The sequence below is a fragment of the Pseudorca crassidens genome, chromosome 20 (genome assembly GCF_039906515.1).
Source record: "Pseudorca crassidens isolate mPseCra1 chromosome 20, mPseCra1.hap1, whole genome shotgun sequence".
Lineage (NCBI taxonomy): Eukaryota > Metazoa > Chordata > Mammalia > Artiodactyla > Delphinidae > Pseudorca > Pseudorca crassidens.
Window position 1 is genome coordinate 16,282,671 of NC_090315.1, and position 27,918 is coordinate 16,310,588.

Sequence of the window (27,918 nt, forward strand, 5' to 3'; positions counted from 1 at the left end):
CAATAACTGAAGGGATTCAGTAGTGGTGCAATGATGGAGCAATAATCTAGCAATATGTGAAACACAGTATACACAGCACTTCTAGATATGCACCTTTGAGTCTCAACTCTTCAAAGAAATAAGAAAACGGCTTTCAGCGACTGTGAAGCTGGGGAGGTCCCGGCTGGGAGAAGGACATCGGATCTCATTGTCCTCCCAGCCTTTCGACTCTCCCTCAAAGCCCCTCAATAAACTGGCTTGATTCCAAAAACTAAAAATAAGAAAAAAAACCCCGCACAAAATGGTATTCAATATAGCATTTTTATTACAATGAAAAATCATTTTGTCCTAATCACTGTTTAATAGAATATTTAAGCATGTTTAATACATACATTATCAAGCACCAGGCTGGAATCTTTTCCATTCTATAGAAAATCACTAGCCTTCCATTCAAGCAGGAAGCTGCTTTCAGAGTATAATGTGAGCTGCAAAAGAAAAGTGCCCTTCCTCACCCCTTCCCAACACAATCACTCACCATGTCTGAAATGACATCCTTGAAGACATTCATTGTGGTTATGGTAGCATCTACCAAAGTGGTTCACATTCTAAAGGTGTTAAAAGGTATTTGGAGTGAGAAGTGCACAATGAAGTAAATTTGAGATACACTATGTTAAATGAAAATTTCTTTAATACATCTTTCGACAAGCTGATAATGTGTACTCGGATTTCCCCCAGAAGTAGATACTTTATCCTTTGTTTCATTTACAGTTTTTCCCCAGATATATTTTTTAAAATATCATCAAGGACTAGTATTCTCTGAAGCAAACTTGTGGAGAATGTTGGTTAAACACTGGTCTTCTGGAGCTACTTTGTACTTGGGAAAGGCAAAACACTGGCCTATTAGTGAAGACTGATTTTGTAAGAAATTCTAAATATAACTATTTAGAATTATGAAGAATAGAATTTTCATAAGTGAAGTTGGTCTAGATTTTGCTCTTTATCTTTATCTAGTTTTGTATCAGATTATTTCACCTGTGTAAAATTAATTAGTAAAATCTTGTTAAGGATTATCTATTCTTAAGGTTTTTACCTACACAACTATCAGATTTTTTCCTTAAACAGGAACTTCGTACACACACACATTTATTTGTTGGTCTGTGGGTTCTAGAGCACAGTCAATTGTGATAACATACTTATAGAGAAGAAAATGTAATCCATCTGTATTTTTACATATATTGGAATACATATAGTACATACAGTGTTACCTTATAATTAAAAGGAAAACTTATTGATAATCTGTAATCACTTTTATCATAATGCTGAATGTTTATATTTCATTTTCTTTTCCTTGATTAGACCTGCCAAGATACAGTCATTAACATTGGAAGTCTACTAGTGTCTAATCTCTTAATTTCTACTTTCAATTGTACTTTGCTTCTCTTGTGTTGGTTTGACTTTGTTCTGTTTCTTGTTTCTTGACATAAATGCTTATTCATTCCTTTAATACATTTATCTACATGACAGGCCCAGCACTGATTGCTGCAGGTAAGTGAAGAAGATGAAGACTGGGCCGACAAACGAAGTTTCCTTAATGCATTCGGGGGCACACATTTCTCACTGAATAGAACTTTGGTTACATCTGACAAATTTAGATATGCAGGCATCTCATTAACAATCATTTCTTAAGTAGTGTATAATTTCAGCTTTGATTTTAAATATTACTTCAAATACATAAAAAGGTAAAAATGTTAAAACAATGAACCCTCCATAAACAGCTACTCTACTTCAGTAATTATCAACATTTTGCTAATCTACTTTCTAGCTCTTTGCCAATTTGCTTTCTTTTTCTTTTGCTGGAGTTATTTTAATGCAAATCTGGGTATCTTATTTCATATATATGTATCTCTAACACATAGGATGTTCTATCTTTTAATAACCACATTGACATTATCATCCCTAACAAACAAATCTAATATTTCTAAAAATCATTTAATACTCAGTGCATGTCCACATTTCCCCCAGTCTCCAAAATGTTGTTTTACATTTTGTTCAATCTGGGTCCAAATAATACCCACATATTGAATTTAGTTGATATGCCTCGTCTTTTTTAATCTGTTAACAGTGCCCTTCTTTTCTTTTTCATGCCACTCATTAGTTGAAGAAATCAGGTCATTTGTTTTGTAGAATTTTACACATTCTGGATCTGCTTGGCTGCTTCCTTGCGGTGCCATTTACTTTTTCATCTATTCCCCAAATTCTTGGCTTTAAAATTTTTGATTTAAAGGTTTGATTCCTTCAGTTCATTATTCTGGCAATAAGACTTCATAGGTAGTGGTATGTACTTCCTAATTGCATTGTATCAGGAGGTGCCTATTGTCTGATAGTCCCACCTTTATAGACGTTAAAATTGAATAAAGGGCTCAGAGGTGGTCAGCTTGATAAATCCAATGTAACGTTCTCACTATAAACTTTTTCCCAAATAGTTTTAATATCCACTGAAGATCATTTTCTGGACCCATTATTCCATTAGGAACTAGAAAATTTTTCTAATCCTATCAATTTTTCTGTATTTACTGGTGAGATTTCTTAAATTAAAAAAAAATTAATTTGATGAGTTTTGGGTGACTCTGAAACTTGATTCACATGGGAAAAGCAAAATAAATACTTATTTTTCCATTTATTTATTGGTTTTCAGAATAATGAGTTGGTACCCAAGCATTTCCCATAGCAGCCATAACTGAGCAAATTATCAAACTGCTATTGGGATCATGTGAAAAGACCCAACTCCCACTGGCTGAAGATGGGGCAATTTGAGCATCAAAAAGTATATTGACTGTAATGGAATGTTTTCTTTCTTTTATACAAGAATATCATACACACACACACACACACAAACACACAATTAAATTTCCAAGTGGTTAGTTCCTTTATGCCACCTTTTTGATAATTTCTAATTAATTGAATGGTGGTCAGAGATGAGAGATTATAAAACATTTACTCTTTGGAATTTATTATGGGAAAATAATTTCGTATTTCTCTTTGATTCTTCCAATAGTTATACTCTTAACAACCTCATATTCATAAAATTCATAAGGTTTCTTTTCAGCATGAAATTTCGGATGCAGCTCAAGTGATGAAGAACTTCTCACATTCAGTATAACCTCCTAGATTTTATCCAGAATAAATTATCTTAAGTTTAGTAAGTGCTGAGCAGTGACAGGAGGCATTTCTACATTTATTACTTCTATAGGATATTCCTCTCATATGAATTCACTAATACTAATGATGTTAATAACAACTATAGGTAATATTTACAGAAAACATGCTATGTGGCTGCTATTTTTCCAAGTATTAACTACTCACTCCTCACAACAATTCTATTACATGATGTAGCAGGCTGACTCTGAATTGGCCCTAGTGGTCCCTTCCTCCTGGCATTCATACTCTTGTGTAAGCCTGTTCCCTTGAGTGTAGGGTGGCCTAGTTCCTTGCTTCTAACCAAAAGAAGATAGAAAAGGTGATGAAATAATGTCATTTCAATGATTAGATTACACAAGACGATAGCTTCTTTGATGCTAGCAGCCTCTTGCTTCCTTGGCTTGCACACTCTGATGAAGTAAGCAGCCACCTTGAAGAGGCCCATGTAGCAAGGAATTGAAGTCAGCATTTAGCCAACAGCCAGCTAGAAACTGAGGACCTCAGCGCAACAGCCCTCAGTGAATTAATTCAGTCAACAACCACATGAGGTTGGAAGTGCATCCCTTCCCCAGTTGAGCCTTCCAATGAGACTCAGCCATGGTTGAAATCTTGATTTTAGCCTTGTGAGAGGCCCTGAAGCAGAGAACCCAACTAAGTTATGCCTAGACTCCTGACCCACAGAAACTGAGATAATGTGTATTATTTTAAGCTACTAAGTTTGTGGTAATTTATTACACAGCAATAAATAACTAATATACATAGGTACTACTATCACCATTTTACAAGTGAGCAAAATGAGGCACAGAAATTTAAGTACCTTATCTAATAACACACTGGTAATAAAGGGGTGAAATGGTGATAATGATAGATAAGGCTAAAGATTTTCCTGCATTCATTATATTATTTCCTCATATAAATTTGCTGAAGATATACAATGTCTGAATGGTGGTGGAAGGTTTTAAAGCAACAATTTTTTCTGAAATATAAACTTCTTAATGCTTAGTTATGAGCATGAAACAAATTTTCTCAAAAATGAATTTTCTGATGTTCTGTAACATGTACATTTGAAAGCCTTCTTGTATTAAATTCCATTATGAATTTTCTGATGCTGAGTAAGGTGTGAATGTTGTCTAAAGGCCTTCTTACATTCCTTACATTTGTAGGGTTTCTCACCAGTATGAATTCTCTGGTGTTGAGTAAGAAAAGAATAAAGTCTAAAAGCTTTACCACATTCCTTACATTCATAAGGTTTCTCTCCAGTATGAATACTCTGATGTTGAGTAAGTTGTGAGAGCAATCTAAAAGGCTTTCTACATTCCTTACATTCATAAGGTTTCTCACCAGTATGAATACTCTGATGTTGAGTAAGTTGTGAGAGTAGTCTAAAGGCCTTCCCACATTCTTCACATTCATAAGGTCTCTCACCAATATGAATGCTCTGATGGGAAATAAGTTGTGAGTAACTACTAAAGGTCTTCCAACATTCCATACATTCATAGGGTTTCTCACGAGTATGAATTCTCTGATGGCGAACAAGTTGTTGCCTTAATCTAAAAGTCTTCCCACACTCTTTACATTCATAGGGTTTCTCACCAGTATGAATACTCTGATGGACAGTAAGCTGTTGGCATATTCTAAAAGCCTTTCCACATTCCTTACATTCATAGGGCTTCTCCCCAAAATGAATTTTCTGATGTATTCTAAGGTCTGGACCACATACGAAGGCCTTCCCACATTCCTTACATTCATAGAGCTTCTCAGAAGTATGAAGTCTCTGATGTCGAGTAAGGTGTGTACACTGCCTAAAAGTCTTCCCACATGCCTTACATTCATAGGGCTTCTCACCAGTGTGAATTCTCTGATGTCGAGCAAGCTGCTGATGTACTCTAAAGGCCTTCCCACATTCCTTACATTCATAGGGCTTTTCACCAGTATGAAGTCTCTGATGTTGAGTAAGTTCTTGGAGGACTGTAAAGGCCTTCCCACATTCCTTACATTCATAGGGTTTCTCACCAGTATGAAGTTTGTGATGTCTAATAAGGTGTGCACGCTGTCTAAAGGCCTGCCCACATTCTTTACATTTGTAAGGTTTTTCACCAGTATGAATTCTCAGGTGTTGACTAAGTGTTGAGCGACGAATAAAGGTCTTCCTACATTCCTTACATTCATATAACTTTTCTCCATTATGAATTCTCTGATACTCAGCAAGAAGATTATGCCTTTTGTAAGTGGACATTTTTTCAGAAGCAATTTTCACTTGCCCAAAATATCCCTCTTGTGGTTCCTTTTGCCCCTCAATCTTGCTTTTGCATTCCCAATCATTTCTAAAAAAGGAGTCTTGAAGGCCATAGCTTTTAATTCTTTCCATTATCTCCCACTGGAATGAATATATTTCATAAATGTCCTTTTCTGGAGATAAAGTATTGGTCCTGTATCTGGACTCCAAATCTGAAAGAAAACGAGAAAGCAAACACACGCTGTTTTCCGGTTCCAGAAGAAAGAAAACTATACAGAAATAAAAAGCACCTAAAATAATGCCTATTACTGAAACTGAGCAGGACTCTGTGGGGCTCCTGGGCACGGAAGCCTTTCTGTGTTCCCCATTTCTTTGTTTGCAGGGAACAGACTCCAGCCTCCATGACCTTCCCTGAGTCCCAAAGGGCAAATTCGAACAGTTGCTCATCAGGGAAGGGAGGGGATGCAGAAACAAGGAAGGAGTAGTCAAGAAACAACAGTACAGCCTTGGGGTGTCCTGGTTCTACCTCAAGGGATACACATAACAGTATCTTTGAGTTCTTCTGCAGAACTAAAACCGGCACCAAACAGAAGATGTTCCAGAGAGAAAGTCACAGTTTGATAACCTCGAGACGCTCATCAGGAGACCACCTGAGGCCAGATTAAAGGAATACAGGCCCTGCACACAACCTGATCCTTATCAGCAACCCCGTCCTTGAACCACTGCTATAAAACTCACCAAATCCTCCTGGGTTGGGACACACAGTTCTTGAGGCACTAGCCTGCTGTGTCCCCGTTTGCCTGGCAAAGCAATAAAGCTATTCTTTTCTACTTCACCCAAACCTCTGTCTCCAAGATTCGATATGGCACTGGTGCACAAAGGCTGAATTTTCAGCATCATTACCAGTGAATGGATTAGACATCTCTAGAAGATAGGCATTCTTGCTACAATAACACATATGTGTACCTAAAAAAAACCTATCTTCTGTAAAATTACACACCAAAAATTAGAGTTTATGGGGAAAACAGGGCTGGAGAAGAACACTCAAATCTATGCAACTTTATTGGCAGAGCACTAACAAATATAATAATTGATATCTCAAGAGATAACCTGAAAGGCAGCTCAACACAGCTGAAGGCTGCATCATGGATATTAAAATGCACACAAAAAATTGAAAACACTGGATTTCAGGTGCTGAGACATTGTACATGAAAATAAAGCCCTGAGCCAGTGAGGCTACCATTAAGATGGAAATAGGATGAAGTGAAACCTGTCATCAGCTAGGAGACATGCAAGGTTGATGGTATCCATGTCTGGGGAGGGAGCCTGAATGTAAGCATTTATTATTAATTTTCTTAATATGGAGGTGTAAGGGCTCTTAACAATAAAGTATCAAATTAAAGGCTTTTGCCTTTCCTGCTGAATGTTATAAATCTATTTCTACCATTCTGGCACTATTCAACCAGGAAAATTACCTGTGAAACAACTAAGTTCCACATTATACTGATATCATTCCCTACTTCATATCATTACTAAGCTAATTTGTATTACGGATTATTAACTGTATTATGGAACAGACTATATTCTCATACATTTCAAAACAAGGCAAAGGAAACAGAGAATAAAGAAAGTTCAGGAATGGAGGTGAGGTTGGTGATTAGGCAAACAAGGTAAATCAGTGGAGGCCTGATTTAAGTGTGTGTAAGAATCACCTAAAGGTCTGTTAAAACTATACAGAGATGTTTGACTGAAACAAGATCTACAGGACTAGTTCCTGCACATGTTTTTGTTTTGTACTTTTTTATATCTGACAATAAATGACCCTGTTGCTGATCAATGTTTGAGTCTCTCTACTTAAACGTTTTCAATTATTTCTCTTTACAATTAGAATAAAACAGAAATACCTGAGCATGAATAATAAGGCTTCTGCTTATCAACTCCTCTCCCATTTACTTTCTCTGTTCATGCCATAAAGGCCTCTTTTCAGCTCACAAAATGCACTGTTTAATGTTTAATGCAACTGTTGCCATTAAATAGGGCTCTTGACAGGTTGCTCCTTCTTTGAGAAATCCTCTGATTTTGTGTGCTTGACTTCTCTTCATCCTCAGATCTCAAATCAAAAATCACTTCTTCAGAAAAGATATTCCTGCTGATCCTATTTAAGTCTAAGCACTTTATGCTCTATCCCAGAAACATGTTGCTCGTCTCTATAACATTGCAATAACATATTTATTAATTTTCTCACTTGTTATTCCATTAGTCTCTTACCCCTAAGTTTTCCCAGTGGCAGAAACGATTCTAAGTTCACTTACTATTGAATAAGCAACCCCAAATTCACAATAGATGTTACTCATTTAATTCCCACAATTATGTAATCACTAACAAATATATACATCCGTCTCTAACCTTTTTTTTAATTTATTTTATTTCTGGCTGTGTTGGGTCTTTGTTGCTGTGCGCAGGCTTTATCTAGTTGCAGTGAGCAGGGGCTACTCTTCATTGCAGTGCGTGGGCTTCTCATTGAGGTGGCTTCTCTTGTTGTGGAGCACGGGCTCTAGGTGCTCAGGCTTCAGTAGTTGTGTCATGCAGGCATCAGGAGTTGTGGCACGTGGGCTCAGTAGTTGTGGCTTGTGGGCTCTAGAGTGCAGGCTCAGTAGTTGTGGTGCACGGGTCTAGCTGCTCCGCAGCATGTGAGATCTTCCCAGACCAGGGCTCAAACTGGTGTCCCCTGCACTAGCAGGTGGATTTGTGACCACTGCACCACCAGGGAGGCCCTGCCTCTAATCTTTTATACTGTACTACAATGACTTGCTTATCTCCACCAGAGTTCATACGATTACTACATCAGTGTTACATTTACTCAAACACTTGCTCCTCCATATCTTCCCTAGGTGCTCCTCTCCAATCCTACATAGCCGCAGAAACTTTCGTACTTCCCAGAGAATGATCTCAAATATTTTTCAATCATGCTAATATTGACAGGCTTATGAAATCCTGAGCAAAAAGGCATGTGTAGATATTGAGTACAGAAGAATGGCTGTCAACTATGGAATGGGATTTGGTATCACCTGAGTACAAGAGAGTACAAATAAAGGCTATGTTAGATGTGGGCTTGAAGACAGTGACCCACATGGGGGACTTGAGTGAAGAATATCTAAATGCAAATGAAGTAAGAAAAGAGATGGGAGAAGATGGGATAGGAGAGATAGGAAAGTATTTTTCTGTGACTACCGTATAAATGTATAAAACTGTTGAAATGACTCAAATCATTGCTTGATCACTGTGAAACAAAATGAGAAATAAAATCTTAAAACCAAGAGACATCTTCACTTCAAAAATTTAAAACTATTTACTAAATTTAAAAAAATTGAAGAATTTCTAGAATACTGAAAACACCACATTATCAAGAATCTATGAAATACAGCTACAGATCTTAGAAGAAAATTCATCAATACATTTAAATAGAGCAATAGAAATGAAAGAAAAAAATATATGAGTATCCCACTCAAAACTTAAGAAAAGAACAACAAAATATACTGAGGAACCCAGGAGAAAATAAATTAAAATAAATGCAGAATTCCATTAATTAGATAACAGTAAAATAATGAAATTAATATGCAAGTGAAAAACCCAGGTTGTTTGAAAAAATTAAATTAAATATATTAACCAACTGCTAAGATAATAAGAAAAAACAGGAGGGACTTCCCTGGTGGCACAGCAGTTAAGAATCTGCCTGCCAATGCAGGGGACACAGGTTCAATCCCTGATCCAGGAAGATCCCTCATGCCATGGAGCGACTAAGCCCGTGCACCAAAACTACTGAGCCTGCGCTCTGGAGCCCATAAATCACAACTACTGAGCCTGCGTTCCTAGAGTTCGTGCTCTGCAACAAGAGAAGCCACCGCAATGAGAAGCACATGCACCGCAACGAAGAGCAGCCCCCGCTCGCCACAACTAGAGAAAGCCCGTGCACAGCTACAAAGACCCAACACAGCCAAAAATAATAAATTAAAAAAATATATTTTTTTTAAGGAAAAAAAGGAAAGCATTCAAACAAAATAAAAAACAGCAACTAGGTATCAGAGCATATCTTGCAAGCAGAAACACTGACTACCTTTTTTCTGGACTATCATTTTGAGAATGTTTGTATAACAAATACCCTTGGAAGGCAGAGATACTCTCTCTCTCTAAATCAACCTACAGGTTTGCTAACTGTTCAATATAATAAAGGTAGTATCTCCCTCAAAGCAAAGGTCATGCATGTGTATTACCCATTATGAAAGATTTGGGTTCTCTAAACTCCGGGTCCTCTCCCATAATGCAGCTCACTGAATGTTCACGTATCTACCTGGACCATCCGCATCACCCCCATGGAACTTGTGGGCAAAGAGGAACAAGGCAAATATGTTGATGTTCATGCTGCTTGTTGTGCTTTGAGCAATAAAATCCTCTGCCTTTGGATTAGGAGTCTTGTGTCTTCTGCCAGCATCCATGACACTGCTGTAGGCTACTTGTTAGCTTGCAAGTAGGGTAAAATTTCAGACCCTTTACACTTCTTGACACTAACAAATTATTAATAAAACAGAATATTTTGAAAATCGTAAGGAACTACTGTGGCAATAAAGGGTAATTTTCTAAGAAAATATAGAGAAAGTAGTCAAAGACCTTCTCCAAAAACTATCTTGAAGATTATCAAAACTTTAGAAAGCATGTAGCACAATATTTAAAGTAGCCCAGCACGTTAAAAATAAGAAAATAATTCCAAGTTATTTTTTTTCCAAGTTATTTTTTAAAGTTTATTTTATTTTTGGCTGCGTTTGGTCTTCGTTGTTGCACGTGGGCTTTCTCTAGCTGCAGCGAGCAGGGGCTACTCTTGGTTGCAGTGTGCAGGCTTCTCATTGCTCTTGTTGCAGAGCATGGGCTCTAGGCACTTAGGCTTCAGTAGTTGTGGCGCACAGGCTTAGTAGTTGTGGCGCATGGGCTTAGTTGCTCCATGGCATGAGGGATCTTCCTGGACCAGGGATCGAACCCATGTCCCCTGCACAGGCAAGCGGATTCTTAACCACTGCGCCACCAGGGAAGCCCCCCAAATTATTTTTAAGTGAGTTTAAAAATGAAATCTAAACCTAGTAAAGGAAAGCTATATGCCAATATCACTTATAAAATTTCATGCCAAAACTCATAGCACACTAAAAGAAAATATATCATAACTAACCGAGGCTTACCCTGAGAATGGAAGGACAGTTCAACATTAGTAAATCTTCTAAAAAATTTATAATATTAATTATTCTTTTTTAAAATTTATTTTTATTTTATTTTATTTTTTTGGCCACACAGCATGTGGAATCTTAGTTACCTGACCAGGGACTGAACCCATGCCCCCTGCATTGGAAGCACGGAGTCTTAACCACTGGACTGCCAAGGAAATCCCTATAATACTAATTATTCTAAGGATTAAAATTATACACTTATTTCTAAAGACACTGGAAAGCCATCTGACATTAACTCAGCACTCATTATTTATAAAAAAAAGCACTCAAAATAATAGGAATATACAGTTACTTCCTCAACATGATAAAAAGTGTATTTCTTAGCCCAAAAGCTAGATTTAACTTAGTGAAGAAACACTGGGAGCATGAGGAGACTTAGGAACTGTTCTAAAAATTGATTGTAGTGGTAGTTACATAACTATATATGTTTATTAAAATGCCTAAAACTGGATACTAAAAAGAGTGAATTTTAATGTATGTCAATTATATATTCATCAATAAACTGAATTTTTTAAAGTATAAAAATGTAAACACAAAAAACATGTAGATTCCCACTAACTTATAAAAATAATGCAATCCTCAGGGAGTATGTGGAAAATTTCTGTACCTTCCATTCAATTTTGCTGTGAATGGAGACTATGAATGAAGTCTATTTAAAAAAAAAATGAATGTAAAGTGTCTTGTCCCTCTAACTCACCTATATTCTACTTCTTTTTATTTGTTCTGAAATATTTAATTATGAACTCTAAAAGTCATTTTTCTTTTTGCCCAACCTCGTTCCAAAAATTAATTTGTAATGGCTTACTTTAGTCACCAGATTATCACCTAGAATGGAAAAAGCCTGTAGGTCAGAGATATAAGTGGCCTAATGCAATGCAATAATGCTACACTGATTCGAATTAAGGATCAACACTACACTTTAAATCCATTTGTGTAAATGGCTTTTAAGTATATGTTTTATTATTTTTTTAAATTTTTTAATTAATTAATTTATTTTTGCCTGCATTGGGTCTTCATTGCTGTGAGCGGGCTTTCTCTAGTTGCAGTAAGTGGGGGGTACTCTTTGTTGTGCTGCGCAGACTCCTCATTATGGTGGCTTCTCTTGTTGTGGACCATGGGCTCTAGGCATGTTGGCTTCAGAAGTTGTGGCATGTGGGCTCAGTAGTTGTGGCACACGGTCTTAGTTGCTCCGTGGCATGTGGGATCTTCCCGGACCAGGGCTCGAACCCGTGTCCCCTGCATTGGCAGATGAATTCTAAACCACTGAGCCATCAGGGAAGCCCTTAAGTATATGTTTTAAAAGGATTAGCAAAATATTTTTGTTTGGGGTTTTCTACACAAATATATAGCTACTACTGAAAAACTGGGGTAACTGACACCCTAAATCCAGGTAAACCTCCACGAGATTACACTACACAGTCCCTATTTCTTAGGGTGACACAAGCAGACCCCAAAACATGGGAAGTCTGGAGGATGTCTCAGCAGGGCAACCAAAGAGATCAGGATATGACTCCACCTGAGCTGCAAAATTCTGAGACCTCCTGGATGAAGTGCTGCTCCTGCTTTGGAGAAAGCAGCTTTCAGAGAAATCAGCACCATGTGGTTCCTTCCTGAGAGATCCCAAAAGCTTAAGAGGGGTGGCCATAAGGTGGCTTGCAGTTTTAACTGATACTCTGTGATTCTGAATCCCAGTGGAAAATTCTACTCAACAAGCGGAAGAAGAAAATAATTTCTCTTCTAGAACTAGAAAGTTAGTCTTTTAGCAGAAATAATATGACAGTCAAATGATTTATTTCTTTCTTATAATGCTCCTTAGAAAAGCAATCTTGCTGTAAGATCCAACATATGCATTTTATGCAAACAGAGAGGTAGAATAAAATTAACACAATCCAAATTAAAAATACCAATGAATTTATTTTTTCCTAGAATTAGACATGTTAATTCAAGAATCTATATGGAGAAATAACCAATAATTTTTTAAAAACTGGAAAAGAAGACTAATAAGAAGGGAATACTCCAAAGGTTAGTAGAGGCACACTAAAAAGCTCCAGTAATCATACAGGGACTTCCCTGGTGGTCCAGTGGTAAACAATCCACCTTCCAATGCAGGGGACGCAGGTTTGATCCCTGGTCAGAGAACTAAGATCTCACATGCCACGGGACAACTAAGCCTGTGCACGACAACTACTGAGCTCGTGCGCCTCAAATAGAGAGGCTGTGTGTCACTAACTACAGAGCCCACGTGCCCTGGAGCCTGCACACCACAACTAGAGAGAAGCCCAAGTGACGCAACAAAGAGCCTGCGAGCCACGACGAAAAGATCCCACATGCCTTAACGAAGATCCTGTGTGCCTGCAACTAACACCTGAAGCAATCAAAATAAATTACAATACATACTTTAAAAAATATAAAAAATAACAAAAATAATATTGACATTGATGACAAAAAACTGCATTAAAATATTAAAAAATTTTCAGGTTAAACATATTGTTGAGAAGCAAGAAGAACTATAATCCTGCAGCCTGTGGAACAAAAACCACATTCACAGAAAGACAGACAAAATGAAAAGGCAGAGGGCTATGTACCAGATGAAGGAACAAGATAAAACACCAGAAAAACAACTAAATGAAGTGGAGATAGGCAACCTTCCAGCAAAAGAATTCAGAATAATGATAGTGAAGATGATGCAGGACCTTGGAAAAAGAATGGAGGCAAAGATCGAGAAGATACAAGAAATGTTTAACAAAGATTTAGAAGAATTAAAGAACAAACAAACAGAGATGAACAATACAATAATTGAAATGAAAGATACACTAGAAGGAATCAATAGCAGAACAACTGAAGCAGAAGAACGGATAAGTGACCTGGAAGACAGAATGGAAGAATTCACTGCTGTGGAACAGAATAAAGAGAAAAGAATGAAAAGAAATGAAGACAGCCTAAGAGACCTCGAGGACACCATTAAATGCAACAACATTCGCATTATAGGGGTCCCAGAAGGAGAAGAGAGAGAGAAAGGACCCAAGAAAATATTTGAAGAGATTATAGTCAAAAACTTCTCTAACATGGGAAAGGAAATGGCCACCCAATTCCGGGAAGTGCAGAGAGTCCCATACAGGATAAACCCAAGGAGAAATACGCTGAGACACATAGTAATCAAATTGGCAAAAATTAAAGACAAAGAAAACTTACTGAAAGCAGCAAGGGAAAAATGACAAATAACATACAAGGGAACTCCCATAAGGTTAACAGCTGATTTCTCAGCAGAAACTCTACAAGCCAGAAGGGAGTGGCATGATACACTTAAAGTGATGAAACCTACAATCAAGATTACTCTACCCAGCAATGATCTCATTCAGATTCGGTGGAGAAAACAAAAGTTTTACAGACCAGCAAAAGCTAAGAGAATTCAGCACCACCAAACCAGCTCTACAACAAATGCTAAAGGAACTTCTCTAAGTGGGAAACACAAGAGAAGAAAAGGACCTACAAAAACAAACCCAAAACAATTAAGAAAATGGTCATAGGTACATATCGATAATTACCTTAAACGTGAATGGATTAAATGCTACAACCAAAAGACACAGGCTTGCTGAATGGATACAAAAACAAGACTCATATATATGCTGTATACAAGAGACCCACTTCAGACCTACGGACACATAGAGACTGAAAGTGAGGGGATGGAAAAAGATATTCCATACAAATGGAAATCAGAAGAAAGCTAGCAATACTCGTAACAGAGAAAATAGACTTTAAAATAAAGAATGTTACAAGAGACAAGGAAGGACACTACGTAATGATCAAGGGATCAATCCAATAAGAAGATATAACAATTATTAATATATATGCATCCAACATAGGAGCACCTCAATACATAAGGCAACTGCTAACAGCTATAAAAGAGGAAATCGACAGTAACACAATAAGAGTGGGGGACTTTAGCACCTCACTTACACCAATGGGCAGATCATCCAAAATGAAAATAAATAAGGAAACAGAAGCTTTAAATGACACAATAGACCAGATAGATTTAATTGATATTTATAAGACATTCCATCGAAAAACAGCAGATTACACTTTCTTCTAAAGTGTGCACGGAACATTCTCCAGGATAGATCACGTCATGGGTCACAAATCAAGCCTCAGTAAATTTAAGAAAATTGAAATCATATCAAGCATCTTTTCTAACCACAACGCTATGCGATTAGAAATCTATTACAGGGAAAAAAACGTAAAAAACACAAACACATGGAGGCTAAACAATACGTTACTAAATAACCAGGAGATCACTGAAGAAATCAAAGAGGAAATCAAAAAATACCTAGAGACAAATGACAATGAAAACACGACGATCCAAAACCTATGGGATGCGGCAAAAGCAGTTCTAAGAGGGAAGATTATAGCTATACAAGCCTACCTCAAGAAACAAGAAAAATCTCAAATAAACAATCTAACCTTACACCTAAAGGAACTAGAGAAAGAAGAACAAACAAAACCCAAAGTTAGCAGAAGGAAAGAAATCATAAAGATCAGAGCAGAAATAAATGAAATAGAAACAAAGAAAACAGTAGCAAGGATCAATAAAACTAAAAGCTGGTTCTTTGAGAAGATAAACAAAATTGATAAACCATTAGCCAGACTCATCAAGAAAAAGAGGAAGAGGACTCAAATCAGTAAAATTAGAAATGAAAAAGGAGAAGTTAAACAGACACCACAGAAATACAAAGCATCCTAAGAGACTACTACAAGCAACTCTATGCCAATAAAATGGACAACCTGGAAGAAATGGACAAATTCTTAGAAAGGTATAACCTTCCAAGACTGAACCAGGAATAAATAGAAAAAATATGAACAGACCAATCACAAGTAATGAAATTGAAACTGTGATTAAAAATCTTCTAACAAACAAAAGTCCAGGACCAGATGGCTTCACAGATGAATTCTATCAAACATTTAGAAAAGAGCTAACACCCATCCTTCTCAAACTCTTCCAAAAATTGCAGTGGAAGGAACACTCCCAAACTCATTCTATGAGGCCACCACCACCCTGATACCAAAACCAGACAAAGATACTACAAGAAAAGAAAGTTACAGACCAATATCACTGATGGATATAGATATAAAAATCCTCAACAAAATACTAGCAAACAGAATCCAACAACACGTTAAAAGGATCATACACCATGATCAAGTGGGATTTATCCCAGGGATGCAAGAATTCTTCAGTATATGCAAATCAATCAATGTGATACACCATATTAACAAACTGAAGAACGAAAATCATATGATCATCTCAACAGATGCAGAAAATGCTTTTGACAAAATTCAACACCCATTTATGATAAAAGCTCTCCAGAAAGTGAGTATAGAGGGAACCTACCTCAACATAATAAAGGCCATATATGACAAACCCACAGCAAACATCATTCTCCATGGGGAAAAACTGAAAGCATTTCCTCTAAGAGCAGGAACAAGACAAAGATGTCCACTCTCACCATTACTATTCAACATAGTTTTGGAAGTCCTACCCATGGCAATCAGAGAAGAAAAAGAAATAAAAGGAATACAAATTGGAAAAGAAGTAGTAAAACTCTCACTCTTTGCAGATGACATGATACTATACATAGAGAATCCTAAAGATGCTACCAGAAAACTACTAGAGCTAATCAATGAATCTGGTAAAGTTGCAGGATACAAAATTAATGCACAGTAATCTCTTGCATTCCTATACACTAATGATGAAAAATCTGAAAGAGAAATGAAGGAAACAGTCCCATTTACCACCGCAACAAAAAGAATAAACTGCCTAGGAATAAACCTACTGAGGGAGACAAAAGACCTGCATGCAGAAAACTATAAGACACTGATGAAAGAAATTAAAGATGATACCAACAGATGGAGAGATATACCATGTTCTTGGATTGGAAGAATCAACATTGTGAAAATGACTGTACTACCCAAAGCAATCTACAGATTCAAAGCAATCCCTAACGAATTACCAATGGCATTTTTGCGGAACTAGAACAAAAAATCTTTAAATTTGCATGGAGACACAAAAGACCCTGAAGAGCCAAAGCAGTCTTGAGGGAAAAAAACGGAGCTGGAGGAATCAGACTCCCTGACTTCAGACTATACTACAAAGCTAGAGTAATCAAAACAATATGGTACTAGCACAAAAACAGAAATACAGATCAATGGAACACGATAGAAAGCACAGAGATAAACCCACTCACCTATGGTCAACTAATCTATGACAAAGTCGGCAAGGATATACAAAGGAGACAAGGATATACAATGGAGAAAAGACAGTCTCTTCAATAAGTGGTGCTGTTAAAACTGGACAGGTACATTTAAAAGAATGAAATTAGAACACTCCCTAACACCATACACAAAAATAAACTCAAAATGGATTACAGACCTAAATCTAAGATCGGACAGTATAAAACTCTTAGAGGAAAACACAGGAAGAACACTCTTTGACATAAATCACAACAAGATTTTTTTTGATCCACCTCCTAGAGTAATGGAAATAAATACAAAAATAAACAAATGGAATCTAATGAAACTTCAAAGCTTTTGCACAGCAAAGGAAACAATAAACAAGATGAAAAGACAACCCTCAAAACTGGAGAAGATATTTGCAAATGAATCAATGGACAAAGGATTAATCTCCAAAATACATAAACAGCTCATGCAGCTCAACAATAAAAAAACAAACAACCCAATCCAAAACTCGGCAGAAGACCTAAATAGACATTTCTCCAAAGAAGATATACAGATGGCCAAGAGACACATGAAAAGCTGCTCAACATCACTATTATTAGAGAAATGCAAATCAAAACTACAATGAGGTATCACCTCACACCAGTTGGAATGGACATCGTCAGAAAACCTACAAACAACAAATGCTGGAGAGGGTGTGGAGAAAAGGGAACCCTCTTGCACTGTTGGTGGGAATGTAAATTGATACAGCCACTATGGAGAACAGTATGGAGGTTCTTTTAAAAACTAAAAATAGAATTACCATATGATCCAGCAATCCCACTACTGAGCATATACCCAGAGAAAACCATAATTCAAAAAGACATGTGCACCCCAATGTTCACTGCAGCACTATTTACAATAGCCAGGTCATGGAAGCAACCTAAATGCTCATCAACAGACAAATGGATAAAAAAGATGTGGTACATATATACAATGGAATATTACTCAGCCATAAAAAGGAACGAAATTGGGTCATCTGTTGAGACGTGGATGGATCTAGAGACTGTCATAGAGTGAAGTAAGTCAGAAAGAGAAAACCAAATATAATATATTAACGCGTGTATGTGGAACCTAGAAAAATGGTACAGATGAACTGGTTTGAAGGGCAGAAATTGAGACACAAATGTAGAGAACAAATGTATGGACACCAAGGGGGGAAGTGGCGGGGTGTGGTGGTGGTGGTGTGATGAATTGGGAGATTGGGATTGACATGTATACACTGATGTGTATAAAATGGATGACTAATAAGAACCTACTGTATAAAAAAAATAAAATAAAATTCAATAATTCAAAATAAAATGATAAAGAAACATTGTTGATAACAATATTATGTACTTGAATAAAGTAAAGTAGAAGATATGTAAATTTCATTAGGACCCATCAGCCTTTCTTGAGGAATTCAGTAAAGAATAAATTAAGAAAAGAAAGAGAGATCTGGAAAGAAGGAAAATCAAAACTATGTCATAACAATTGGTATGAGTATTGAAACTTTTTAACTCTATGACTAATTTTAACAAAGTGTGTTAATAATGTGAGGATTAGGGTTACAGAACATAATTTACATGTTATTTACTCTAAAATATAGAAATACTATAAGAAGAGGTGGGAAAGGAGACTTCTGTTTCTGACTATGACAGAGAAGCTAGTTTTAGACTAACCCACCCAAGACAACTGAAATGGTTAATTAAAATAATTGTTTGATGATACTAATGAACAACCAAAGCAGCCAGGACTGGACAGCCAACGTCCTGGAGAGAAAGCAAACATGTTGAATTCAGCCAACACTCTGCATGGAATTTCCCCTGAGGTATTTGCTGACCCTCAAACTGAGCATCAATCAAGGCCATGAAGTTAAGCAGAAAGTAACTTCTAAAAGGCTAAAAGTCCAAGTAGAGATTTTGGCAGTCTCAAAGTGCTAGGGAGACAGAAATTGGAGTCCAGATCCCTCTAAAGAGGAAGTTTCCTAATAATCATCCCAGACTTTCAGCTGAGACCCCAGAAGAGCTACAAACAGGCAGTAAACAGACTATTCTTAAATGGATGAAGTTGATCAGCCCATGCTCTGTATGCCTACCAGAGGCAAATTAAATCATCTCTGAAGAAAGACAACATATTGTTCAGAAACTTTCAGAGCCTCTAAAAATTTTCAAACACAATGTCCAGAATTTGACCATAAATAATCAGGTATAAAAGACTGGAGAAAAATGACTAAAAAACCAAGAGGTTAAGCAGACAACAGAAACAGACCCAAGCTATTACAAAACTGTGATTAATATTCCAAAAAAACAGGGGCTTCCCTGGTGGCACAGTGGCTAAGACTCCGCACTCCCAATGCAGGGGGCCTGGGTTCAATCCCCAGCCAGGGAACTAGATCCCACATGCATGCCACAACTAAGAGTTCACATGCCAAACTGAGGAGCCTGTGTGCCACAACTAATGAGCTGGTGAGCCACAACTAAGGAGCCCACATGCCACAACTAAGGAGCTGGGGAGCCGCAAGTAAGGAGCCCTAGAGCCACAACTAAGGAGCCCTGGAGCTGCAACTAAGGAGCCCGCCTGCCGCAACTAAGGAGCCCACATGCTGCAACTAAGGAGCCCACGAGCCACAACTAAGGAGCCCACCTGCCACAACCAAGGCCCCACACAACCAAATAAATAATATTTTTCAAAAATTCCAAGAAAACAGATAGAAGATGGAGAATTTAACCAGAGGTAGAATTCATTAAAAATATCCAAATAGAATTTTTATAACTTAAAATTACAATAAGTAAAATTAAAAATTTAACAGATAGCTTTATGGGAATTCCCTGGCAGTCCAGTGGTTAGGACTCCATGCTTTCACTGCCAAGGGTGCAGGTTCAATCCCTGGTTAGGGAACTAAGATCCCTAAGCTGCACAGAGCAGCCAAAAAAAAAAAATTTTCTTTTAAAAATCCCTTTGCCTGACAACAGAGCCTAAAGATTAAAAAAAAAAAATTTTAACAGATAGCTTTAACAGGGCTTCCCTGGTGGCGCAGTGGTTGAGAGCCCGCCTGCTGATGCAGGGGACACGGGTTTGTGCCCCGGTCTGGGAAGATCCCACATGCTGCGGAGCGGCTGGGCCCGTGAGCCATGGCCACTGAGCCTGCGCGTCCGGAGCCTGTGCTCTGCAATGGGAGAGGCCACAACAGTGAGAGGCCCGCATACCGCAAAAAAAAAAAAAGAAAAATACTTGATTAATCCAAAAATAGGCAGGAGATGGAAAAAAGGAAGAAAGGACATGTTGAATAAACAGAAAAAACTAGGAAGACAGTAGATTTAAGCCCAAATATATAAGAAAATTACTTAAATGTAGATGGATAAAATATACCAATTAAAAGACAAAGATGCTCCTTATCTACATAGGGGGGAGGAGGCTGTGTGAGGAGTCCAATCTGGGTAAAGAGGACATCCACTTGTGGGGGCAGCCTTGTATAGGTTGTTCGGGAGTTCCAGTGAGAAGAGGAGAGGATCCAGACAGGAGCAGCCCAGTATCTTCTGGACAAACCCACCATGAACCTAATATCTGTCATTCCACCAGTACCATTCAAATCAAAAACATTATCAGGGACTTCCCTGGTGGCACAGTGGTTAAGAATCCACCTGCCAATGCAGGGGACACGGGTTCGAGCCCTGGTCTGGGAAGATCCCACATGCCACGGAGCAACTAAGCCCATGGGTCACAACTACTGAGCCTGCGCTCTAAAGCCTACGAGCCACTTCTACTGAGCCCTCGTGCCACAACTACTGAAGCCCCCGTGCCTGGAGCCCATGCTTCACAACAGGAGAGGCCACTGCAATGAGAAGCCTGTGCACCGCAACAAGGAGTAGCCCCCACTCGCTGCAACTAGAGAAAGCCCACATGCAACAACAAAGACCCAATGCAGCCATAAATATAAATTAATTAATTAATTAAAAACCACTACCATATTCCACTGGGACAAATGAAATAGCCTCCTAATTGGTCTTCCTACTATCCATTTTGCCCCCATTCGATCTATTCTCCATAGAGTGATAATTATAAAATAAACCAGCTCATGTCATTCCCCTGCTCAGAAACCTCCAATGTCTTTCTATCACACTTCAAAATCACATGCCAGGAGTTCCCTGGTGGCCTAGGGGTTAGGATTTCAGGCTTTCACTGCTGTGGCCCGGGTTCAATCCCTGGTTGGGGAACTGAGATCTGGCAAGGGGTGCAACAGGGCAAAAAATAAAAATAAAGTCACATGCCTTCCCCTATGACATACAAACGTTTACAAGATTTAGCCCTTGCCTAACTTACTGACTTCATCTTGTCAACTCTACTTTTCACTTACCTTTTGAGTAATCATCCTGGTCTTCTTGCTGTTCCTCAAACATCAAAGCCTTTTTTCCTCCGACCCAAGACCTCTGCATTTACTGTTCCATTAGGACTGCTCTTGCTTCTTGCTTTAGATATTCATATGGTTTGAGCTCTTTTTTCATGTTTCCACTCGAATATCACCTTCTCAAAAAGCCCCAACCACCCTAAAACAAACCTGTTTACACCTGCCAATTTCTATCCCTCTTCTTCTCACTTTTCTTAATAACACTTGTCAGTATATAATATTGTTTATTCATTTACTTGTTTACTTAATGTCCTTTCTCCTATTAAAATGTAAACAGCAAGACTGCTGGGAACTACCACTCTTGCTCACAATTGTCCTACTGGTGTCTAGGACAGTGCTTGGTTCAGACTGGGCACACAAGTATTTGCCGAATAAATGAACCAACATATTTTTAGGCAAGCAAATACATATATATTAGTCAGACTGGAAAGAAACTTGATCCCATATAGATATTGCTATGGACCAAATTGTGTCCCTCCAAAATTATACATTTAAGCCATGACACCCAATGTGACTGTATTTGGAGAAAGTGCTTTTAGGAGGCAATTAAGGTTAAATGAAGTAATAAGGATGGAGTCCTAATTCACAGGACTGGTGGGTAGAATAGGATAGGACTGGTGGTCTTACAGGAGGAAGAGAGAGATTGTGCTCTCTCTCTTCACCATGTGAGGACAGTGTGAGAACAGGGCCATCTGCAAGCCAGGAAGAGAGCCCTCATCAGGCACAAAATGTTAATCTCAGACTTCTAGCGACCAGAATTAGGAGGAAATACATTTCTGTTGTCTAAGTCACTCAGTCCATGGTATTTTTTTATGGCAGCCTGAGCTGCCTAATACAGATTTAGATATAGATGAATTGTAGTCATTGATCAAGAAAAAAGAGTAGCTCCTCTCTTTGTCAAATCTTTTACCTATCACTCCCAACAGGACATTTTTATTTACTTTTTATTTTGAAATAGCTGTAGATTCACAGGAGGTTGCAAAGAAATGTACAGGAAAGTCTCATGCAGGCTTCACCCAGCCCCTTTCAATGTTAACATCTTACAAACTATAGTACAATATTCAAACCAAGAAATTACCCTTGGTATAATCCATAGGGCTTACTTAGATTTCACCAGTTATACATGCCATCGCGTATGTGTATGTATATAGTTCCATGCAATTTTATCACATGTATAGCCTTACATAACCACTACCACAATGAACATACTCAACTATATCATAACCACAAGACTCCCTTGTGTTATTCCTTTATAGCCCAACCATCTCCTCCCCTCCCTATGTTCCTAACCCCTGGCAACCACTAATCCATTTCCCATCTCTATAATTTTATTATTTCATAAATATTAGACAATTAGAGTCATACAGTATATAACCTTCTGTGATTGGTTTTTCTCACTCAGCATAATTTCCTTGAGGTTCATCCAAGTCGTTGTGTGTATTAATAATGTATTCCTTTTTGTTGGTGAGTATTATTCCATGGTATGGATGTACCTTTTACCCATTTTTTAATTGGGTTGTTCATCATTATACTGTTGAGTTGTAGTGTAGAGGCTGGATACTGGTCCTTTGTTTTACTACTATTTTCTCTCAGTCTGTGACTCACCTATTCATTTTTTTATTAGTATATTTTGATGAGACAAAGTTTTTAATTTAGATAAATTGTGACATCAATTTTTAATTTTTATGGTTATTGCTTTCTCCTAAGAAACCTTTGCCTACTACCAAGTCATTCCCCTATGTTTTCCTCTAAAAGCTTTATATTTCTTATATATAAAATGTATACTTAGTTCTTAAATTTTCATTTTATTTTTTATACTTAGCTTTTATATTTGGCTTTTAAGATTTTTAATGTTTAGTTTTTATATTTATGTTTAAAATACATCTCAAATTAATTTTGGAATGAGACAGAGTTCAAGATTTTTTTCCAGCTATTCCAGCATCAGTTGTTGAAGTCTTTCCTTTCTCCACTAGAATGCTTTGATGCCTTTGTCAATAAGTAAATGACCCTTTAAGCGCATGTGAGGTCTACATCTAGGGTCTCTGTTCTGTTTGTTGATCCTTAGCCAACACCATAATGTCTTGATTATTAGAGTTTTATAATATATCTTGAAGTATCTTGAAGTCATGTAGTCTAAGTTCTATAATATGCTCTTCCTTTTTCAAGATTGTTTTAGACATGCTAAGTCCACTGCTTTTCCATATAAATTTTAGAATCAGCTTGTTAATGTCTACAAAAAAAAAAAAAAGGTTCCTAGGATTATGACTGGAATTGTGTTGAATCTATACAATAGACATTTTTACAATACCGAGTCCCCATCCCAAAAATGGTATCTTTCTATTCATTAGGTCTTCTTTTATTTCTCTTAGCAATGTTCCATCATTTTTATTATAGAGGTTTTACACATTTTGTCAAATTTATTCCTTAGTATTTTGTTTTTTTGACACTACTGTAAATTGACTTAATTGACTTTAAGTTTTCTTAATTGACTTTAATTTTCTAATTTTTTTCACTCTTAGTTTATAATAACACAATTGATTTTTGTAGCTCAACCTTGTATCCTGTGATCTTACTGTGATCTTCAAGTATTGCTTTGGGTATCTGTTATTTTGATTCCTTACAATTTTCTAAGTATATAATTATGCCATCTCCAAATAGTTTTACTTCTTCATTTCTGATCTTTACAATATCTCTTATCTCTTTTTCTTGCTTTATTGCAACGCTAGAACCTTCAATACAATGTTAAGTAGAATTGGGGAGACTGGGCATCCTTGCCTTGCTCACAATCTTGGGGGAAACTCTTCAATCAAGTATGATGAAGTTTATGATGTAGTATTTTTTCAGCAGATGTCCCTTATCAGATTGAGGAAGCTCCCCTCAGTTTCTAGTTTCCTGAGAATTTTTATTATGAATGGATGTTGAATTTTGTCATATGCTATTTTTACATCTATGGAGATGATCACATGGTTTCTCACATTTCTGTTAATATGTTAAATTACACTGATTAATTTTTTAATGTTAAACCAAGATAGGGTTTTCCTGGGATAAACCCTACTTGGTCATCATTTTTATATATTGCTGGATTTAATTTCCTGATTTTTTTTTTTCCTGATATTTTTTAAACATTTTACATCTATATTCACAAAGGATAGAAATTACCAAAGGGAAAAAAAAATTATAGACTTATATCCTTCATGAACTTAGTAAAAGAGTTATAGTAGTCTCATAAAATGAATTGGAAGGAGTTCTTTCTTTTTCTGAAGGAAATTGTGTAATACTGTAATATTTCTTCCTTAAATATTTAATAGAATTCACCAGTGAAACCATTTGGGCCTAGCATTTTCTTTCTGGAAAGACTTCTGATAATGGATTCAATTATTTCAGCAGATATGAAGTTATTCATATTTTCTTTTTTCTCTTGTGTCAGGTCTGGTAAGCTATATTTTTCACGGATTTTTTCCATTTCATTAAATTTGTCAAATTTACTGACATAAAGTTATTCATGGTATCCTCTTTTTTTTTTTTTTTTTTTTTTTTGCAGTACACGGGCCTCTCACTGTTGTGGCCTCTCCCGTTGCAGAGCACAGGGTCCGGATGCGCAGGCTCAGTGGCCATGGCTCACAGGCCCAGCAGCTCCGTGGCATCTCCAGGACTGGGGCACGAACCCGTGTCCCCTGCATCGGCAGGCGGACTCTCAACCACTGTGCTATCAGGGAAGCCTCTCTTATTTTTTTAATGGCTGTAAAAATGTGAAGTGAAAACCTCTCTTTCATTCCTGGTATTAGTAATTTATATTGCCTCTCTTTCTTTCTTGATTAGTCAAGCTGGTGTTTATCAATTTTGTTGATCTTTTCAAGAAATCAACTCTAAGCTTTATTAATTTTCACTTTTTTTCTTTTTCTATTTTGTTGATTTTAACTCATATTTATTATCATTTTTTTCCTTCTACTGAGAACAGTTTCTCTCTTTGAAGTGGGAGAGAAACATGAGACAAGAAACAGAGAGTTGTAATCGAGGCCAGTAGGAAGTTCCTTTGCTAGCCCAAAGATTAAAGATTAATTTGCTAGCCCAAAGGTTAAAGATTTTAATTTGCTTCCTAGGTCTCAGGCCTTTTCTCCACAGGCTATGTGCTTTTGAAGAGAGATGTGTAACATCTCGAGGGTATGTCTCTACTCTAACATACCTGGCTATTACATACAGTAATGACTTCCCCATGCCTGCTAAGCCCTCACTCACCAGGGTGATGTCTTCTTGTCCCTTCCCTTACAACCATCCAGGGCTCCTTCCCTTCATCCAATAAGGTAGTCACATCTGGTTTAGAAATGGAAGGTCCTGCTTAAAAGATAATGTGACATGAAATTATAAGCCCCAAAGTCCTTAGGTTCAGATTTGGTTAAATTTATAATAAACGATAGATCAAAATGGTACTTTATAAAGCCTAAGAGCAAAGAAATGCCAGGTAGTTGAAGAACACTCATACTAGGGTAACCTCAGGACCACAAGGAGTAGACACCAGATGCGTAAGAACAGGCCTTAAAACAATTTAAACTCATACCTCATACAAGCTCTGTTGAGAGGCAGTCTTTTGTAATAGTTGAAAACACAGAATATGGATCCAGACTGCATGGGTTCATATCCTGCCTTTGTTGCTATGTTACCTCTGCAAATTATTAACATTTTGTGCCTAAATTTTCTCATCTGAAATAAGGATAATAATAGCATATTTCTCATAGAGTTGTTGTGAGGATTAATTAATAACATACAATGCTCAGAATAGTAAGTAAGTATATGCAGTTATATGTATATATACACATAATATGTGTGTATACTAGCTATTAACTTTTATTGTTATCAATTTGCTGAGAGGATAAGAAGCTTCCTCAGACATCCTCAGATTCTTATTAAGATATTCATTTAATGTTGAATGCAAAGTTCTTAGACTTTAACTTTCTACGACAAAGCAAGTAGAACTGAATATGTCTGTTATAGGAAACAGAATGCACTTACTTGAGTTTTAGATGAACTTTGTGGATCCACCTCATACTATGTAAGTTCTACAGGCTCCTCTGATTTTTAAAGAGACTCAGAATCCCTGAGTCTAGGTATTCTCTTTGCAGGTGGATTATAAAGGAGGGTTAAGCATCTACATCAATTCCGAGCCTGGTTTCTTGGAGAATGCGTCTGTTGTAAAAAACCCAGAATTCAAACCCAGCCCCTTGAATACTAAGGAAACATGGAAACAACAGAGCCTGGAAAGTCTGAAGGACCTAGCCTGCTGAACCTGAGAGTGATGAAGTGTTAAAAGGAGGGGCCTACTTCCAACCTAAAAAAGCTTGAACCATTCCTTTGGAACAGAGAGAAAAATTTTATCTAGTTTCTCAAAACATAGTCCTGATATTGACAGAAGAGAAAGCCAGTATAATTGGGGATAAATAGCCTTACCTAGTGAGATGAAGTTGCTATAATTCTCCCACATGACATCCCTATATAAGTCCCTCTGAGCTGAGTCCAGGAATTCCCATTCTTCCTGTGAGAAGTCTATGGCCACATCTCTGAATGTCACTGAACCCTGAAAAAATAAAACTCATGGATAACTTGTGAAAATAAATGAAATATTTTTTAAATGGAAAGAGGGATCAATGATTGCATTGCAGAGAGGGAGGGAGTACACAGCAAGCAAATTTATGACATGTGTAAGGACAGTAAGAAAATTAGTACCACTGAAGCATAGTGCTACATGCCTTGAACAGTCCTGTGAGTGCAAATAAGATTAAATTTTTACCCAAAAATATCTGGAAAGGAATAAAATAACCAAAAGAAGTTCCAATTAAATGAAACAGTGCACACAAACCCTCTGCAAGCTGTATCTCCACCACAAATTCTTATGAAATATGAGGTCTTCTACCTTCTTTCCCCTTTACTGATCATGAAAAAACATTGATAAAAATGAAATGTACTATGAAATCTCTAAGAAAATAGACTCAAGTTCACCATAAAGTCACATTTTATTATAAGCATCTTCCCTGTTACGACCAATTCTTTAGTAAATTTTTAAAAATTTGCTACATGGCAGTCCACATTTCAAATGTATTAAATCCAATCTTTTTTTCCTCTCTCTTTAGATGTCTGGATTCAATACAGTCTCAAAAATCTTCCTCAACTCTCACATTCTACTTTATCTATTACTTATGCATCTGGATGATCTTCTTACTATTTATCATCCATCATCCCTCACTGAACATCTTTCCTCATTCCTGAGTTAGAGGATACCGAATGGTAAAGGTATCACCCTGGACCAGTGGTTTTCAATGAGGAGTGATTTTACTTCCCAGAAGACATCTGGCCATGTCTGGAGACAATTTTGATAGGCACAACTAGGGTGAAGGGGTGTGAGTGTTAGAAGTGTCTAACTGGTAGAGGCCAGGGATACTGTTAAACATCCTACAATGCAGAGGACAATCCCCCACAATAAAATATTCTCTGGCTCAAAATATTAATACAGTTGAAACTTGAACAACACAGATTTGAACTGCGTGGTACCAGTTATATGTATATTTTTTTCAATAGTAAATACTACAGTATTA

The 27,918-nt window shown here is 37.2% G+C and overlaps 2 protein-coding genes across 5 annotated transcripts in view; one reads left to right on the top strand and one right to left on the bottom strand.

Annotated features, from left to right (window-relative positions):
• Positions 1-286: 286 nt before the first annotated feature.
• Positions 287-27,918, bottom strand: part of LOC137215245 (zinc finger protein 14 homolog) — a 184,037-nt gene continuing 156,405 nt past the window's right edge. For 2 of the 4 annotated variants that reach the window (XM_067720215.1, XM_067720214.1), the window contains 3 exons: positions 26,777-26,903; positions 25,571-25,669; positions 287-5,625 (listed from right to left, as the gene is read on the bottom strand). In XM_067720215.1, the coding sequence (XP_067576316.1) occupies positions 4,259-5,625; positions 25,571-25,669; positions 26,777-26,903 (1,593 nt within the window). In that variant the 3' untranslated portion in view covers positions 287-4,258. The remainder of the gene's footprint in view (positions 5,626-25,570; positions 25,670-26,776; positions 26,904-27,918) is intronic. The other 2 variants (XM_067720216.1, XM_067720221.1) reach the window with 2 other exon arrangements.
• Positions 18,117-27,918, top strand: part of ZNF382 (zinc finger protein 382) — a 254,817-nt gene continuing 245,015 nt past the window's right edge. The window contains exon 1 of the mRNA XM_067720206.1: positions 18,117-18,122. The gene's annotated coding sequence lies outside the window, so the exon portion shown is untranslated. The remainder of the gene's footprint in view (positions 18,123-27,918) is intronic.